Here is a 12,627-nt window from a genome sequence, read left to right as displayed (position 1 = left end):
GAGCAGACAAGGCTCTCGGGCTGGTGAGTGCTGATCGGCACCGATCCTCTGCGGAATCTCTCCGCTTTGCCCTCCGCACCCTGTGGCTGCGCTCTCCTCCGCGGCTCCGAAGCTTCCCCCTCCGCCACCCGCAGTCTCCGCCCGCGAAGGGGCTTCTAGTGTGTGGGAACCTTTCCTCCTTCACGGCTCCCTCCCACTGGTGCAGGTCCTGTCCCTATTCTTTTGTCTCTGTTTATTCTTTTTTCTTTTGCCGTACCCAGGTACGTGGGGAGTTTCTTGCCTTTTTGGAGGTCTGAGGTCTTCTGCCAGCGTTCGGTGGGTGTTCTATAGGAGAAGTTCCACGTGTAGATGTATTTCTGATGACTCTGTGAGGAGGAAGGTGATCCCCGCGTCTTACTCTCCCGCCATCTTCTCGCTCCCCTCTGTATCTACTTGTTTTAAACTGGTGGTCATTTAAGTTCAAACACATTCTAAAGATCTACATTTTTTACTCTCCTCCCCCCATATTTTGTGTTTTTGATGTTATATTTTATGTCTTCATGTTTATCCCTTAACTGTTTATTATAGTTATAGTTGCTTTTATAATTTTTTTTTGCCTTTTAATCTTCATAGTAGTTTATTTAAGTGGTTGATCCTCAGCCCTTACTATATATTTGTCTTTCCTAGTGGGATTTTCCCTTTCCTGTAGATTTTTACTTCTTTCCCACTTAGAGAAGATGTTTTAACATTTCTTTTAGGGTAGATTTAGTATTGATTGATGAATGCTTTTAATTTTTGCTTGTCTGAGAAGTTCTTTATCTCTCTTTCAATTACAACTGATAATCTTGCTTGGTGGAGTATCCTAGGTTGCAGGTTTCCCCCCTTTCAGCACTTTGAGTATATCATGCCACTTCCTTCTGGCCTGCAAAGTTTCTGCAGAAAAATCAGCTAGTAGTCTTATGGGGGTTCCCTTGTGTGTATTTATCTTTAATTTTTGCCAGTTTAAGTATGATATGTCTTGATGTGGATCTGTTTGGATTCATCTTTTTTTGGGACCCTCTGTGTTTCCTGTATCTGTATATCCATTTCCTTCTTTAGGTTTGGGAAGTTTTCAGCCATAATTTCATCCAATACATTTTGAACCCCTTTCTCGCTCTTCTCTTTCTGGGACCCCTGCGAATGTTGGTACACTTTATATTATCTCTTAAACTGTTCTCATTTTTTAAATTTGTTTTTTATTTTTGCTGTTCTGATTTGGTGACTTCCGTTATTCTATCTTCCAGATCACTTCTGTGTTCTTCTGTACCACCTAGTCCGCTATTTATTCCTTCTAGTGTGTTTTTCATTTAAGCTATTGTATTCTTCAGTCTGACTGGTTTTTAAAAAATATTTTCCAGTTTCTTGTTAAAATTCTCACTTTGTTCATCTATTCTTTTCCCTAATTCAATTAGTAGTCTTCTTACTAATGCTTTGAATTCTTTATCTGGTGAGTTGTTTATTTTTGTTTCAGTTTTTTTGTTTTTTTAGGTGTTTTCTCTTGCTCTTTCTATTGAGACCAATTCCTCTGTCTTCTCATTTTGCTTTCTCTCTTTCTATGAAATTAGGTGAAACAGTTATCTAATTCAGTGTCTTTATGTGGGAGCATCCTTGCATAGTTTGTATGTGCCCAGTGGTTTTGTTGGGAGAGCTGGATTTGATGTGAACATAAGTCACATCTTTCCTCATGGTGTGCTGGCAGCTATCACCTTGGTAAGAAGTGGGCTGGAGAAGGAAGAGCTAAGGACAGAGCCAGGTGTGAGCCAAGGATTCCCCTCTCTTCAGTGGCCATCACTACCCTATCAAAGGTGGGGTCAGGTTCCAAGTTGCTGGAGCAGAGGCCCTGAGGGTGGAGTCTTTCTGGCTCTGTTCCCTTTAAGTGTGAGCCCTCCCCATTTCCTGCACTGACACCCTTGTCCCAAAGGGGAGCAGTGCTGGAGTAGGAGGGCCTGTGCAGTCTCTTGGTGTTTGAATGGGTATAGGCTGTGGTGGTCCCGCCATAGACAGAGGTTAGGCTTCTTCTGATGTGCTGCCTGTGCTGCCCCCTCCCTGGTTAGACAATGCTTTTGGTCTTAGCTGCCTCTGTGTCTCACTGCTGAGTTCTTTCCTCAGTCATGGATGGCAGCCCTCACTCCAGTGTGGAGCTGCAATGTGAAGTAAGCAGGGCTGGAGCATTCAGTCTGCTCAGGCTGGGGCACTCACAAGGTGGTTGCAGGAAACCAGTCAGCCACCCATGGAGTTCCGATCTGCACTTTGCGCCCTGTTTTGGGAGTGAACAAGAATATGTGCACCCCTTCTGAACTGGATCTGGGATTCCCCCAGCCTTCCTATTAGTCCCACCTGTCCTCCCACCAGCCAAGGGGGTTTGTCTTCTCTGTGCAGGACCCTAAAGCTAGGGTGCCCAACAAGTATTTCATATTGCTCACTCCCCAGGGAGGATCTCTGCCTGTGAAGTCTCACTTTTCCTCTGAGTCCCATCCCTCACACAGGTTCTGACCTGATCGCTTCTCTTCCCTTTCTACCTGATTATGTGTGGATCTCTCTTCCAGCCTTGGTTGTACAGGAGTCTTTCTGCCAGTTTCCAGTTAATTTTTGGTGAGAATTGTTCCACATATGGATGTATTTTTGCTGTGTTTGATGCCAGAGGTGAGTTCTACATCCTGTGATCTGCCATCTTGATTTCCTCCTGCAAGAGCAGAGGTCTCCTCTGTCTTCTTGCTTGCATTGTTCCCATGAGAAATCTTTCATCTTATCTTTGTGCCTTTGTACGTAATGTCTTTTTTCTCTGGATGTTTTTCAGATTTTCTCTTATTACTTGTTTTGAGCAATTAGATTATGATGTGTTTTGTGTAGTTTTCCTTTCTTTCATTCCTTTTTTGATGCTTAAGATTTGTTGAACTTCATGCATCAGTGAACTTATAATTTTCATGAAATTTAGAAAATTTTTAGATATTAATTCTTCATATATATTTTTCTGTTCTCCATCTTTTCTCCTCTCCTCTCAATTACACATACATTTAGGCTACTTAAAGTTACCCTACAGGTCAGAGATTTTCTTTTTTTTTTTTTTTTTTTTTGTGGTACGCGGGCCTCTCACTGCTGTGGCCTCTCCTGTTGTGGAGCACAGGCTCTGGACGCGCAGGCTCAGTGGCCATGGCTCATGGGCCCAGCTGCTCCGCGGCATGTGGGATCCTCCCAGACCGGGGCATGAACCTGTGTCTCCTGCATTGGCAGGCGGACTCTCAACCACTGTGCCACCAGGGAAGCCCTTCTTTTTCTTTTTAAAAATTATTTTTTTCTATTTCATTTTGGATAATTTCTACTGCTATGTTTTCAAGGTCACTAATATTCTTTCTACAGTGTCTAATCTGGTATTAATTCCCATCTGGTATAGCTTCTATCTCTACCAGTTCAATTCGGGTGATTTAAAAAGTGTCTTCCATGAATCTGCTTAACTTTTCAAAGATAAAGAATATAGTTATAATAATTGTTGTAATGTCCTTGTTTTCTAATTCTAACATTAGTGTCAATTTTTTAAAAATGTCTGATCTTATTTATTTGTTACTCTTAGAACATCTCATTTTTGACTGGACTCAGACTTAGAGGTAGAAGCTCTCAGAGGGGACAGCCTCCAACTCTTGGCAGTCTGTTCCTGGCGTTTTTCTTTGACCTCCTTCATTCTCCTGGCCAAAAGTTTAGCATATTCTGCAGCCTCTTCCTTATTTTTCATAGTACGCTGTTCCTTCAGAGCAATACACTGATATTTGTCTTGCAGAACACGTGGAGTAACAAGATGCTGAATCTTGGGTGCTTTGGCCTTAGGTTTCTTACCTTCTTTGTTTAGGGACTTTCTCACAACATACTGGTGGACATCATCTTCTTTAGAGAGATTGAAAAGTTTGAGGATTCTGCTAGCTCTTTGGAGCCCCAGGCGACAAGGCACAGTAGTATCAGTGAGTCCAGGAATATCCTTCTCCCCTTTTTTTTCCATGACCAAATTGAGAACACTCAGATTGGCATCTACAATGCAACCCCGAGAAGATTTGCCCTTTCTTTCTCCAGTCCTCCTTGATCTGTAACAAGAATGCCCCTTACTCAGTAGCAGGCGGACTTGGCCATGGGTCAAGACACCCTGTTTCCTGGGGAAACCCTGTTTGTCGTTTCCACCACTGATTCAGACCACATAACCCTTCCATTCTTCTCCCAGAGCGTCAGCAGCAACTTCTATGGCCATATGCTTCTCATAAAAGGTACGAAGTTTTCGTTCATCATCCACTTCAATGAGTTTCTGGCAGCCAGTGGCCGGGAAAGAAATGTTCAGCTTCATTCTGAAGTGGCCGACCGCCTCCGAGGCACCACAAAAAAGTGTCTGTATCAATTTTGAGTGAATTTCAGTTTATTTATTTATCTCCACATCATGGATCACATTTTCCTGTTTCTAGAACATGCTTGGTAATTTTTTATTAGATGCCAGGATATAGTCAATTTTACTTTGTTGGGTGTTAGATATTTTTGTGTTTCTATAAATCCTCTTGAGCTTAGGCCTGGGAGACAATTAAGTTAGTTGGAAACAGTTTGATCTTTTTGGGTCTTGCTTTTAAGTCTTGTTAGGTGGGACCAGAGCAGTGCTCATTCTGCGGCTACTTATTCCCTACTCCTGAGATAATACCCTTTGAGTGCTCTATCCAGCTCCCTTTGAATTATGAGGTGTTCCAGTCTGGCTGGCGGGCACTGGCAGTATTACAGGCCCTTTGTGAATGCTGGGCACTGTTACCGCTTATCCTTTTGGGTGGTTCTTTCCCTGGCTTTGAGTAGTTTTCTACATGAATGTGCTGATAAGTACTCAGCTGAATACTTGAGAGGATTCTTTACAGATCTCAGAGTTCTGTCCCTGTGCTGCTCTCTTTCTTTCTCATGCTGTCTTATGAACTCTAGCTGCCTTGGTTTCTCTGAACTCTTAGCATCCATCTCCTCAACTCAGGGAGTCTGTTGGGCTTTGCCTGGGTTGTTTCTCCCTGTGCCATGGCCTGAAACTCTCTCATGGCAGGAGCAATTTTACCACTCACCTCATTTATTTTCTGTTTTTAAGGGGATTGCTGTCCTTTGTTTTCTGATATCCAGTGCCTTGCAAATGGTTGTTTCATACATTTTGTCCGTGTTGTGGTTGTTTCAGATGGATGGTAGATTTTTTTCCTATTACTCTATCAGGAAATGGAAGAATATTTAAATGATTGTTCTTAGTAAACTTCTGTGCATTTTGAGACTCATTAATTTAAAATGTGGTATATTTCCCTACGGTGAGGTTACAAAGAGTGGCACTCAGTACCTAGTGAACTGAAAGTATTTAGTGGCAGGATCTTGACCTATGGCCTCAGAAACTTTGCCTATCCACTTTGAATGAATAGTCATCTCTCAGAGTTAGGGACACATCAACCTGAGTTACAAGCACTAGAATGCTAGCCTATTATATTGTAATGAGAAATGTTAACTGTCTTAGGACTGATGTTCATGTCTTGTGTCCAGTAGAATCTTTTCTTTTTTTTTTTTTTTTTTTTTTTGCGGTATGCGGGCCTCTCACTGTGTGGCCTCTCCTGTTGCGGAGCACAGGCTCCGGACGCGCAGGCCTAGCGGCCATGGCTCACGGGCTTAGTTGCTCCGCGGCATGTGGGATCTTCCCGGACCAGGGCACGAACCCATGTCTCCTGCATTGGCAGGCGGATTCTCAACCACTGCGCCACCAGGGAAGCCCGTTTTCATATAGGTAAACTACACTTGCTAAGTGGCAATTGAATGACTTCTTGGTGTTGAATCCGAATTTAGATGAAGATAATCTGATGCATCTACCTATATTCACTATGCTGTCTCCCTATTCCAGATTGTTCTTATATACACACTGATTATATTTGCCTCTCTGGCTAGCCCCATTTGGATTTCATACCTTCTTCAGATATTTTAATCCTAAAGTAGACAGATTAATACCGAAATCATTTCTGGATGGCATGAAATTTATATATACATAAATATATATATATATTTATATATATAAATATATTTATATATTATAAATAAGCCCATGCGGCGCATGGGCTTTCTCTAGTTGTGGCAAGTGGGGGCTATTCTTTGTTGCGGTGCGCGGGCTTCTCATTGCAGTGGTTTCTCTTGTTGTGCAGCATGGGGTCTAGGTGCACAGGCTTCAGTAGTTGCAGCATGCGGGCTCGGTAGTTGCAGCACATGGGCCCTAGAGCGCTCAGGCTTCAGTAGTTGCAGCACACAGCCTCAGTAGTTGTGGTGCGTGGGCTTAGTTGCTCTGCAGCATGTGGGATCTTCCCGGACCATGGATCAAAACCGTGTTGCCTGCATTGGCAGGCAAATTCTTAACCACTACGCCACCAGGGAAGTCCATTTATATCTATATCTATATATTTCTCTCTATATATATATCTACCTATCATTTTTTTTTTTGGTATGCGGGCCTCTCACTGCTGTGGCCTCTCCCGTTGCGGAGCACAGGCTCCGGACGCGCAGGCCTAGCGGCCATGGCTCACGGGCCCAGTCGCTCCGCGGCATGTGGGATCTTCCCGGACCAGGGCACGAACCCGTGACCCCTGCATCGGCAGGCGGATTCTCAACCACTGCGCCACCAGGGAAGCCCATCTACCTATCTTTAACGTGACTTTTCATATCTCTTCTTTGAACTTTTATTTGTTGATTCTTGCCTCAAAGCCTAACCTTGAGGGCAATCTTACTTCCTCTTTATCCAAGTACTTTTGTGCATTCCATCTCACGTTACATTTCCCTGATGATTAGTGGTGGTGAGCATTTTTTAATATACCTGTTGGCCGTTTGTATGTCTTATTTTGAGAAATGTCTATTTAGGTCTTTTGCCCATTTTAAAATCAGATATTTGTTTTCTTGCTATTGAGCTGTCTGAGTTTCTTATATATTTTTGTATATTAACTCCTTATTGGCTATATGGATATATTTTTTTCCATTTCATAGATGGTCTCTTCACACAATTGGTTGTTTCCTTTGCTGTGCAGAGCTTTAAAAAATATTTTTTATTGAATAAAAGACTTTAAATTCCATAATGCTTTACAGTTTTCAAAAGTTTCACACACATGATTTCATATAATCCCATAATGACCTTTTTTTTTCCCTGCAGAAGCTTTTTAGTTTGATGAAATCCCTTTTGTCTATTTTAATATTGTTGCCTGTGCTTTTGAGGTCGTATCCAAAAAAATCATTTAGCTTTTCCCTATGTTTTCTTCCAATAATTTTGCAGTTTCAGTTCTTATGTTTAAGTCTTTAGTCCATTTTGAATTGATATTTGCATATGGTATGAGATAGGGGTTCATTTTCATTTCTCTGCATGTGAATATCAAGTTTTCCCAACACCATTTTTTGAAGAGACTGTACCATCTTGCATTTTGTGTTCTTGGTACCTTTGTCAAAGATGAGTTGACTGTAAATGCAGAGTTTTATTTCTTGGCTCCCTATTATGTTCCATTGGTCTAGATGTTTGTTTTTTATGCCAGTTCCATGCTGTTTTGATTAGTATAGTTTTGTAGTATATTTTGAAATCAGGTAGTATGATGCTTCCAGCTTTGTTCTTTTTGCTCAAGATTGCTTTGGCTATTTGGAATCTTGTGGGTTCATATGAATTTACACTTTTTTTTCTATTTCTGTGAAAAATGTCATTGGAATTTTGATAGGGATTTGAATCTGTAGGTCACCTTGGGTAGTAGGGACATTTAATAATATTAATTCTTCTAATCCATGAACATGGAATATCTTTCCATTTATTTGTGCTCTTCAATTTCTTTCATCAATGTTTTATAGTTTTTATTTTTTATTTATTTATTTATTTTTTAATGTTTTATAGTTTTTAATGCACAGATCTTCACCTCCTTGATTAAACTTATATGAATGTTTTTGAACCACTGAATAGCTAATATCATTTGGTAAAAGATGGGGCAAAAACTATTAGAGTCTACAAAATATCAGAAATATAGTCATAGGAAAAGAATGAAGATTAGCCAACCTTTAAAAAAATTTTTTTTTTAAATTTATTTATTTTGTTTATTTATTTTTGGCTCTTTTGTGTCTTCGTTCCTGCATGTGGGCTTTTTGTAGTTGTGGTGAGCGGGGGCTACTCTTTTTTGAAGTGCACAGGCTTCTCATTGTGGTGGCTCTTTTGTTGAGGAGCACAGGCTCTAGGCACGTAGGCTTCAGTATTTGTGGTACATGGGTTCAGTAGTCATGGCTCATGGGCTCTAGAGCGCAGGCTCAGTAGTTGTGGCACATGGGCTTAGCTGCTCCATGGTGTGTGGGATCTTCCTGGACCAGGACTTGAACCTGTGTCCTCTGCATTGGCAGGTGGATTCTTAACCACTGTGCCATCAAGGAAGCCCAAGATTCTCCAATCTTTATGCCTGCGTTGTTGTAAAGCATTTCTTAATTGTATTGATAATGACAGTGACTGAAATGTTCTGTTTTTAGCAACTAAATTGATCATAAGTTTTCCTTTGCAGGTGGATTGGACTCTAAATATTGGAGAGCAAGCCCTTGATATATGTATTGTCTCTTTCAATCAGTCAGCATCTTCTGTTTTTGTTCTTGGTGAGAGAAACTTTTTTTGCCTTAAGGATAATGGACAAATTCGATTTATGAAGAAACTTGATTGTAGCCCAAGTTGTTTTCTCCCATATTGCTCAGGTGTGTGGAAAGATTTTCTTTTATCTCTTCCATATGTCATGACTATATTTTATACACCAAAAAAAGCCCAAATCACTCACATATATTTTAAACATTTAGGAAAATAGTTTGATACAGCACATGTAATGGAAATTTTAACTTTTAAAGCTTGAATAGAAGTGTGATATAAAGCACACATTTGGTTTTGTCAGTTATTTTACTTCATACAAAATGACTTGTAGAATTGGCCTCAGGTATGCATTAATGCTTTCCAAGATGTGGCTGTTCAAGATGCTTCTAAGAGAACATCAGACTCTTTTACAAGCAGAATGGAGCATAGTAATGCCTAATAGAATTATTTGTCTGTAGTGAATGTCTAGTAGATATTAGCTTAAATGTGTTAAATATTAATCAAGTTCATGCTTTCTAGATAAAATGCAAAAATGTTGGCCACTATCTAGTTACAGTTTTTATAGTTATATATGTAGTTTTTATATACTTATAAAATGATTTTTTTCCTTTTGATATTGGTAGCTTATAGTTGAAAAATAATGTTTTATTACTTAAAAATCTTTATGCATTAAGTCATGACATTAGAATTAATTTTTATCATAAATCCTCTAAAAGGGATATAATATACTGTTGGAAATGATTGTTTTCTTATTATTCTCTTTCTCTATCTTCAACCCATAGTTTCTGAAGGAACAATAAATACTTTGATTGGAAACCATAATAACATGTTGCATGTTTATCAGGACGTGACATTGAAGTGGGCCACTCAACTTCCCCACATTCCTGTAGCAGTAAGAGTGGGCTGTTTACAGTAAGTGGTTTAATTTAACAGTTTTTTTAAAAGAGTATCTTAAGGAATTCACTAGAAGTCTTATGGCAAATGATTTTATTAAAAAATGACAAGTGACATTGAATGTCTGCAGTGAAGATGATTTAAAATATAAATTAAAAAAATATATAAATTTTATCGGTAAAGAAGGATATAAAAAACCCTTAATTAGTACCTTTAATCATTTTTGTCTAGTATCTCTAACAAGATATTCTTTATAAATTCAAGATTTCAAGAAAATAGTTTACCTGATAGATTATTTTCTTTAAAATAGAAAAGGATTTCTTCAAGCACTTAATGGATCCCATTTAGAGATCACTTATTGTTGACTGTGAGAATGTTACACTTCAAAATTTGTTTCAGAACTTATTATGTCAAACTTTGCAGAATTGCTAATGATTATGTGTTCAGGACAGTTTAGATTTTAAATAGAGCCTTTTTGCATTTAAATGAAAGACAAAATTCGTGTGTTAACATTAACTTTGCAAAATTTATCAAAAATGAGAGAAATAGATATCTAACTGTGTAATTTTTCTAGTTTGTCAGTATATGAGGCAAGATCTTGACAAACTCTTTAGCATCTCAGATTATGTTTAGGAATTGAAAATCTCAATAAATGTATAGAAACACAACTTTCTATAAAGCTTCATGTATTCCCAGATCTATTCAATTCTGCTTATTTTTAGATCATTTTATTGAACATTTAAAAACTGTATGTAGAATTCTTCAGTGATGCCTATAGTATCTGATCAATGTGGCTAATTCCCCCAGTTTAAGAGGTTGAATGTGGAGTATTATTGTTGAGGCTCAATGAAAGTATTCATATTTGCATTAGTGGTTAATCTGAAGCTTAGATGTTGGAAAAATAAAAACAATGTTTTAAAAACATTGAATATTTTAAAAAGAAATAGCTTTTCATATTTATGAAAAAGTTCTATAATTATTATACTATAATTATAGTTGCTGTGCACTTAACACAAATTACAGTTATTTTGTATCTGAAGAAAAATTTAAAAATTTGAGTTAGCTTTTGCAAAGTCCACCAGATGGTCTTTTAAGTTCAACCAAACACTCAGACTCACCAGACATTTTATATCAGATTTACTTATAAGGATTTAGAACAGGAAAAATATCTTGCAGCAGGGCAATGTCAAGTAATTCTCTTTTGGGAGAGTAATTCTTGCAGCGATCCATATATCCATCCAAGAGCTGTTCTCTTTGGCCCCCCAAGTGATAGCTTAGGTGCAAGAAAACAGATTCACACTGGTGGGTATGCAGCCCATCTTGGCTTAGAGTCTCCATGGCCCTCAGGAGTCCGTATCTTTAAATACTAAAAAGTTATTGTGGTTTTTGTATGTATGTGGGGCATGGGAGAGTGATAGAAAGAATGTGTTGAGATCATTTAGTTGAAATACTTATATTACAGATATATTATTTACAAGGGATATGTCTATTTTAAGAGTCACCATACTCATAGAGAAGCTCAGAGATATGGCTTGCCAGAAGATATTTATGGTTAATTTATAGTTTCTGGTCCAGATGCAACTTACAAGTTAAGGGACAAATAGTAACTGAAAGTACCGTGAAGAAAAAGTCAAATTTCTATATAGTGTGCAGCAAGATACTTATATTCAAAATTAGCCTGACACACCTAAATTTAGGTACTTGTAAGTGAAACTTCCTATTTCTCTTAAAGATCATAATTATAAATAAGTGCAAATATTACCATTAGTGATTTCCACAGTTAACATATAGCAATAATTTCTAATTATTCATTGGAAGATTTTTCTTATTTTTATGCACTTTAACATAAAAATATAGGATTAGAGTGTTTGAAAGAATTTCATTGTAACTTTTAGTAGAATCAAAAAAATTTATTACTGACTTAACTATAGCCTATTTGTATTTAGAAGTTATTATTTGAAGTTAGAGCACTGAAATAATGTCACTCCTGCTTTTTATTACCTTTAGGGTTAAACTCTTTTGGTAGAAGCTTCCTTGGCTGCATGTGTTTATTTGTAAAGGAAATTGCTGCTATTTTAATATGTTTCTTTTCAATGAATAAGAAATATTGGATTTGGATCAAGTTGGTGCAGTTATACTTAATAGCAGCATTTTCTTTAGAAACTACGATGCTTTATTTCCTCCCACTCCCTCCTAGTTGGCAGTCCTAGTCCTCTCTACCTTGTTTATTACAAACCAGTTTTAAATCTGTCTGGGTTTCCTTCTTTCTTTTCAGGGTAAACGGCATTCTTGATTAGAATTTTTTTAGTCTATTATTTTAATTTTTGTGTGTTAGACTATAGGAATGTGAGATAAATATACAGTTTACAGAATCAGAAGAGCCCGAATGTGATAATGTTCTTTAAATTCTTAGCTATTACTGTTTTCCTCTCATTGCACAAAGTAGCTATGGAAGCCTGGTGGAGTATCTTACCTCTGCTATAGTCAGTTTCCCAAACGGCAAATAAAGATCATTGTTTATCGGTAACGTTATTCTCTCTAGAGATATGAAATATACCTAGAAGTAGAAGTCTATTTGAATGGACATTCAAAGTGATGGGACCCTTTCCAAACTTTAGCTGGCAGCCACAGCCTTTGTGCTTTAAAAATCTTGTTACAGCTCATTTTTTAGTATAAACAATTTGGTCTAGGACTACGGTGTTTTTCTTCCTAGGCTATAGTCACTATAGTAAATTTTTATAACTGTCAGTATTTAATATTTTATTCTTTAGTCTTCATTGATATAGTATTCTTGACCAGAATGTTCTCCCCATTTCTTCTCTGGATTTTCAGATTTCTTCTATCTTTGAGTCCTAACAAGTCACATAAATAAGCCTTTCCTCTCTACCCTGATCTCCTTCTTTGAATTTCTATAATATTTATAGTATGTTGGTGACTGTTCTTTGCTTTTTCTAACTCCCCAATTTGATCATACATTGTTTTAATGTAAGGACCTGTTCTACTTTTGCATATCACATTGAATAATCAGTCAGAAAGCTGAACATATGGTATATGCTCGGTAGATACATGAAAATCATTGTGGTTTGTGTGTGTCAGGGTGAGGGGTGGCTAGA

General features: G+C 38.1%; 1 protein-coding gene and 1 pseudogene across 5 annotated transcripts in view; one reads left to right on the top strand and one right to left on the bottom strand.

Moving 5' to 3' along the window:
* BBS9 (Bardet-Biedl syndrome 9) overlaps positions 1 to 12,627 on the top strand; it is a 446,549-nt gene that overhangs the window by 115,554 nt on the left and 318,368 nt on the right. For all 5 annotated transcript variants that reach the window (XR_010842160.1, XM_067042365.1, XM_059074636.2 and 2 more), the window contains 2 exons: positions 8,547 to 8,730; positions 9,403 to 9,532. Coding sequence is in view for 4 of the 5 variants with exons in the window: in XM_067042365.1 (XP_066898466.1) it covers positions 8,547 to 8,730; positions 9,403 to 9,532 (314 nt within the window). In the remaining variant the exon portion in view is untranslated. The remainder of the gene's footprint in view (positions 1 to 8,546; positions 8,731 to 9,402; positions 9,533 to 12,627) is intronic.
* LOC131762834 (small ribosomal subunit protein eS6-like) lies at positions 3,563 to 4,364 on the bottom strand (annotated as a pseudogene).

Source organism: Kogia breviceps, chromosome 9 (genome assembly GCF_026419965.1).
Source record: "Kogia breviceps isolate mKogBre1 chromosome 9, mKogBre1 haplotype 1, whole genome shotgun sequence".
NCBI lineage: Eukaryota > Metazoa > Chordata > Mammalia > Artiodactyla > Physeteridae > Kogia > Kogia breviceps.
This window is presented reverse-complemented; position numbering and strand designations above follow the sequence as displayed.